This window comes from Panicum virgatum, chromosome 1N, assembly GCF_016808335.1.
Source record: "Panicum virgatum strain AP13 chromosome 1N, P.virgatum_v5, whole genome shotgun sequence".
Lineage (NCBI taxonomy): Eukaryota > Viridiplantae > Streptophyta > Magnoliopsida > Poales > Poaceae > Panicum > Panicum virgatum.
The window spans coordinates 7,355,786-7,362,412 of NC_053145.1; the positions used below are offsets into that span (position 1 = coordinate 7,355,786).

At 45.3% G+C, this 6,627-nt stretch overlaps 1 protein-coding gene across 1 annotated transcript; it reads right to left on the reverse strand.

Annotated features, from left to right (window-relative positions):
- Positions 1 to 1,559: 1,559 nt before the first annotated feature.
- LOC120654933 (protein GLUTAMINE DUMPER 4-like) lies at positions 1,560 to 2,414 on the reverse strand. Its single transcript, XM_039932610.1, has one exon. The coding sequence runs from the start codon at positions 2,316 to 2,318 to the stop codon at positions 1,890 to 1,892; it is 429 nt and encodes a 142-aa protein (XP_039788544.1). The 5' UTR covers positions 2,319 to 2,414; the 3' UTR covers positions 1,560 to 1,889.
- Positions 2,415 to 6,627: the final 4,213 nt, after the last annotated feature.

Consider the following 6,627-nt stretch of genomic DNA (forward strand, 5'->3'; position numbering starts at 1 on the left):
CTCTCTCGAATCACTGAAGTTAGCCATAGACGGACCCAAGTATAAACATGCATGAGTAATACGTGATAAATTTAAGTTCTTTTTTGACTTCAAGGTATATTTTTAGAGTTGTTCATTTTTAATATTTGCATTGTTTGGGACAATTTGCGTAATATTTACATTTTCAGATAAAGAGTTATTACCCAAATTGTGCGTTGTTTGGGCCCATTGTAAATCTGGCCCGGTGCTGGTACATGGCCACAAATAGTGCTTCGTCCTCTCAAAAAAAAAACGGAAGTAGTGCTTCGCCGTCACCGCACGACGTGCGATGGTCGAGAGACTTGCACGCTCGCAGCAGCCTCCCGGCTCCCGCGCCACCGCCGCCTCCTTTGGTTTGGCCTATCCACTGCAACGACACTGGATAGTGAGACCATGAGCGAGTCGTTCATCCACGACCGGAGCGGCGACCGGCTAGGCAAACCTGCGCGTGCGAGATCCGCCGCCGCCGCCGGCCGGTCGCCGCATCGCGTACGTGCTGCTTTTCTACTTGGAAAGGTCGTGCACCGGCGCCGGCGCGGACGACAACCGCAGCCGCACTCGTGTACGCAGGTCTCTGGTTTTACTTTGACACGTCAAGGCAGCTCGCCACTCGCAGGCGGTCCTAGCCAGCGCCGCCGGCCGGCCGGCGGCTGTTCCACCGCCGGCGTGCCGCCGCCACGCACATTGCACCGCCGCAAATAAATGCGCCGATCTACACACACACACACCATTCTTAATTTAAGTTTAAAGCACAGAATACGAGATTACGAGAGTCGTGTAAGGTGTGTTTATCTCACATTCTCACCCAGAAAAGAAGAGGAATACTAACGAAAACCTCTCTGGGAGAAACTACTTTTGAATCACAAGTGGCCTCTGACTCGGTGCGCATTTGGCACTGCTTCAAAGAGATCGATCCGGACCGTTCCCTGCCGCTACTACGCTGTAGCCGATTGATCGAGAACATCAAAAGGGGGAACAAAAAAAAAAGGTGTTTCTGTATGTACGTACGTACTCGCTCGTATGAGGCAAAGCATGGTGCGCTTAGCTAAGCAAAAGTTTTGGCCATCATGCATGTGTGAGTGCTTTCCCTTTCCGGGTTCGGAGTTCCGGATGAGGACGGACGCGACCCGTAGTGCTCCCCGACTCGATCGGTACTCGATCGTTTTTTTTTTTTTTTGAGCAAATCGGTACTCGATCGTTAGGCAGGCAGGCAGGCAGCAGACAGAGAGATGCAGAGAAGCTAAGCTACCGCTGCACCTTTCCTTCTCTTTACACAGCAAAGGGGGACAAAGCTTAAAGTGACTGATCCATCATCGATGTGGTTATCTCTGTGATCATCACCGGCTGCTTAATTAACTGATGATAATTCGCACTTAACTTATCCAACGTCACATGTGAAAGGAATTTTCTGGTGTTCTAAGATTATGTGTAGAGATATATATGGAATTTTCTGGTTTTTTCATGTTAACTTAGGTTCATGTTTGAGCAGAATCCTAATAAGGTTTTTGGATATAAACCAACCAGACAGTCTGCAGCCGTTAGCCCGGTTTCGCAACCTCGAAAACCTCCTTGATTAAATGAGATCAGAAACAGGAAATGATCGATGCAGCCGGATGATTAGCTTGCAAATTTTCTGATCGTCAGCTCTGCACAACACACCTAATAACTACGTGCAGAAGCTAAGGACAGCACCTGCAGGTCACAAAAGTAAACTAACTATACCAAGAAAGCGAAAAAGAAAGAAATGAAGCCAGGATGAACAAAATTGCTTCTCCGATCATCCGATGCAGCTTAATCTTTGCGCGCGCGTGCCCACGCGATCGTTCTCTTTCGGCCAGTTGGGCGCGAGCAGCAGGGGAAGCGCCGCGCGCCTACACGACGGCGGCGCCGTCCTTGCCGCCGTACTGCGGCTTGGCGTCGTCGCCGGCTGCGTCGAAGCTGGCGAACGGAGCGGCGCTGGCGAGGAACGACGGCCCGCTGTGGCCGGCCATGACGACGAGCACCTTGGGCGCCGCCGCGTCCTCCCTGCCCAGCGGCGCCAGCACGCGCACGGCCATGACCTCCCCCTCGGCGCCGCGGCCCTCGTCCTCCTTGCGGCGGGTGCAGAGGAGCACGGCCAGCGCCACGGCGATGAGCGCCATCACCACCGCGAAGCCGATGAAGAGGTACGGCGTCGGCGTCGACCAGAACGGCGGCGGCTGGAAGTGGCGCCCGTAGTCCGCCATGGCCGGCTGCGCCACCGACGACGAGAACGCGCCGCCGCCGTCCTCCATCGCCATGGCGATTCTTGCGAGCCTCATCTTCTCTTCTTGCGTCGTCTCTGTGAATGATGATCAACAAAGGTTGGTGCTTTGGTGCTTTCTGCGTGTGGGGAGGATGAGGTGCAAGGCGATGGATCGATCGGGGGGGTTTTATAGGAGGGGTTGGAAATGCATGGAGGCGGGGCCCGCTGCTGCCAAACTGTGCGCCCCCAGGTTTCTGTGTCAGCCAGTGGTTAACCTGGATTACGGATAGATCATCGATCTGGGCTCGCTCATGGGTTTGGTATTTTGATTCGGTTTGTGGTAGGGCAGGATGCTTGTGGTTTCTCCTTTTCAAAGGAGTGGGGGCTGATTTTATTTATTTGCAGCTAGAGGGTAGCTAGAGTTGGTTCATGATTCTGTAGGGTTAGTGGGATATATATGTATATGTGCAAATATGAGTATGAGTATATAACTAATATGCTGTATCATACAAGTTATTGTAATACCATGTTCCCTCCCATAGGAGTGAGTAGCTAGTGAGCTTGGTGATATTTTTCTTTTTGAGATTCCCTCATAATCTAAAGGGACGAACTTTATCTTACTGTAACTTTTCTTGAACGCAGGGGCGAAGCAATATAGGCTCCGGTAGGCGCACATGAACCATGCAAAAATGAAAATTCATTGCTAATTATCAGGTTCTCATCTTCAAATCAAAGGGCTAGCAGCAAAGTCATAAACACCCCTCTTGATTCAGCTCTAGCTTCGCTCCTAGCTCAACGTGGTCACTAACACGCAGACCCGGTTGCACAGATGGCTCAAAATGATAGAATATACAAACAAATGAAGAACTTGGGTGAAGATCATCTTCAGAAGATGCATAGCTCGATCTCTTGATCAGTACACAATAGGAAAAAAGAAGATGTGACGTACATTGTCTTGTACGATGCCTACTGCACGTAATGGATTCCATTCAGCTCGCAGCCAATGCGATTCAGACGTCGATCGATGGCGACTGGCGAGATGCACAAACGCCAGCAAGTGCTGTAATATTTTAGTGCAACTCAAGTCACTCCAAACAATTCTTTCCACACACATGTACAGGCATCGATGCAAGACTCTCACTGGGAGCAGTGTTTGTGCAATGGTCTCCGCGTCAGCCCCCAATTAGCACACGCAGCTGTGGCTGTATCTGTATGTCGATGCCAATGCCATACATGCAAGCGCGCACTAGCTGCCTAGCACACTCTACCTGCTACTAGCTCACATGGAGGCGGTGGAGCTGTGACCCTGAGGCTGGCCAGGCCAAAAAACAGCACTGTGAAAGGGATAAGAACGCACCGTTAAATTAAAGCAAGATTAGAGTGATGCGATACTTAACCGCGGCGATCGTCAAGGAATATTAGGCCAAAGCAACCCTAGAAAAATGTTATGCCCAAGAGGTTTCCTTTCGGCTATACGTCTCCGGAACTAGCTTTTGCTGTAAGAGCTTTGATTTAACGGAAACATGTTAAATACAATCAGTTGGCGCAGAAGAAATATATAAGAGATGGATTCAAACTTTAGACATTGATGGGGGCTAAGGATAATTTGAATGGACATCTTTAGATTGCGCTGTTTAATATGATTTAAAATAAACCGCATACATCTAACAAAATTATCTAGTATGGACTTATGACAGTGCACCACTGTGGATGAACGTGGCATGTGCCGCCCCTACTAATGATGGCGATTGCAATGTACGTTCCCTTTTGCTAACTTGAAATGATGCTTCGTCTCAAAAATTATTCTCATAGTTCTTATTTATCAACTATAAATTTGAGGAAGAAACTAATATGAACATTATGTATCATATTTCTTGAGCGGAGCGCTGACTAAAGTCTGACACAAACAAAGGGACGTATGCTTATCACCTTCGAAATATTTAGATTCTTTTATGCAAATTCAACAAACAAATATTTCAGGCAAGTTTCATGTTTGTTTTATTATACGGTTGAATGAGCAAAACATAATGTACACATTATTCCTTAACAAAGCGGTTAAGATTGAAGGATAATGATTTGCACTGAACTCATCTCATTTACAAATTTTATACACATTACACTGAACTTGGGAGCAACAGAAAGAGCTAAGTTGACGCTAACGTGCTCGTGATTATAGGACGTGAGACCTACTCTAGTGGAGAGAATATCTCCTGATCTAACTAACTAGAACAGGATAAAACCGAGTCTTCTGTTCCTTCAAAGATTATAACCTATATATAGAAAATGATTATTTGCTGCGAGTCAAAAATTGATATGCTAGGGCTAAAACTATGCATCTGATTGCCCTCTACTTCACATGTTTGCAAGCAACGATGTTTGACGAAGGATGTCAACATAGGTTGTAGCCAACAAAAACCCTATGACAACACATTTAAGGTTTTGCTTAATTCGTTCCTCATTTTCTATCTTCATCATGATATACACATGAGGTTTAAGCTACATTTACTTTATATCAATATTAATATCATTTTTAATTAATAAATTAATATTTTTTTCTCAACAAACATTTATATTAAAAGAGAAATCATATAAATATAAATGATGTAATAGTGCATATTTGGTCGGCATATTATATATCGTAGGAATCACATGACTTCAGATCAGTCCAAGCCGTATCATCTCATGTATTTCGTGAACTCTTTTATTTGCATATTATATGGCCTTACGATATGGGGAAAGGGACGCCAATATGTAGATGGTATTTTATTTTGACTACTTGATTTCAGTGGTTATTTTTTTAGTGTGCTTTGAAGACATTATGGATAATGTTCCATATGCTGAGGCACAGAATTACATTTATTGAGTGCAGTAACAATATTCTTTGTGGCTGCCCTCCTCACGCCTATGGACGCCTACCATATATTCATATCTTAAAAGCTTATATAGTTTTATGGCTTATGTTAGTCATGTACGAGTGCAAGGAACATAAGCTTTCTTCAACAAAAATATCCTATTGCAGGAACATTCTCTAATATTCTCTAATTAAAAATATATTCTAAATATCTAACCAAGGTAGCTTAGCTGTGCATGAAGATCTTGTAAAGAGTTTGTTCTTGGAGCTATGCTTGACTTGCTTCTTTTTCTCGTACCATGGATAATGGGAGCAGTATTTCATCAAAGTTAAAGTTTGCATTACATTTCTACTGTTTTGCAAGTATTAAATTTCTGCTATTAACAACATTTTTTTAAACGAAACTATTAACAACATTTTCCCCTTTCTCTAGTCATGTAAAGACTTTGGACGATGAGGCAAATCTATTGTAAGTTGATACAACATAGGTTCTAAAGTGACTAGAACTTCAGTATTTAAACATGTTCGTGTCTTCTTTTTTTGTATAACAAAATCATTATTTCATCACACAACTGAAAAAAAATTCCATGTGGCACTATTTGCCTCATGCGACTGTACACCGGATAAGAACGTACAATCCCGTTCGCCTCCCCTTCTACAGGACAGCCGAATGGATCACGCATATATTGAGCATCGTCCAGGTGGTCGACAGCATCATTTCCATGGTTGCCCCTTACAGTTGACGCTGACCTACACTAGCTAGCTGATGCAAGCGACGCACCAAAACTTTGGTGCATAATATAGTGCAAGTTTGCTTGCTTGCTTGGTAGTGGCGGCAATAATTCAAAATAATTCCTCTGCTTTTTGCAGATATTGGCGCAGCAACTTCGATCGGTGCGCCTGCGGTTCTTGACGAAGCCAACGAACAGCCGTCGCTTTCTGGTCCCTTGATTCGTTCGTTCGGCCGTCGAGCGTATGCGGCGATTCTGCACTACTCCAGCGCCCCATCACCACCGATACCAACGGCCACTTCAGCGAACCTACTCTGGAACCGGCTAAATTTCAAGTTTTGAAGGCCCTTACTACTACAGTACGTACTAATTATATATTGTACGATGAGAAAAATCGGAATTCTCAACTAATACAAGTTTATTAATTTCGTAGGGAGAACTGATAATTTAGCTAGAGCATGTTCTATATATGCCTGCTTTTCTTGTTGGAATTCTGGTAAACTTGTGAACTCTTATAGTTTCTCAACATTTCAAGATCAGAGCAATGTTTTCAAATCGTATAATCGAAACTAGCCGTAAGCGTGTAATAAACTATCCGAACCTGGCCGGCCCCTCCGACGGAGCTGGCTAGGTAGCAGAATGATGGCATTCCGTGGAGGCGTGGCCCAGATGTTGGCCACCTTCCTCACCTTCCTTTCGCCGACGGTTTGATGGAAATGGCGCATCGATCGATCTCACCTCACGACAAGAGTAGGCCGCACCAGCCAATAATGGTAGCTGCTGCGTGCTTGCGGTTGCGGATC

Bases quoted from the DNA above. Each gene is read 5' to 3' on its own strand.
- LOC120654933 (XM_039932610.1), bottom strand. From the start codon at position 2,318: ATGAGGCTCGCAAGAATCGCCATGGCGATGGAGGACGGCGGCGGCGCG.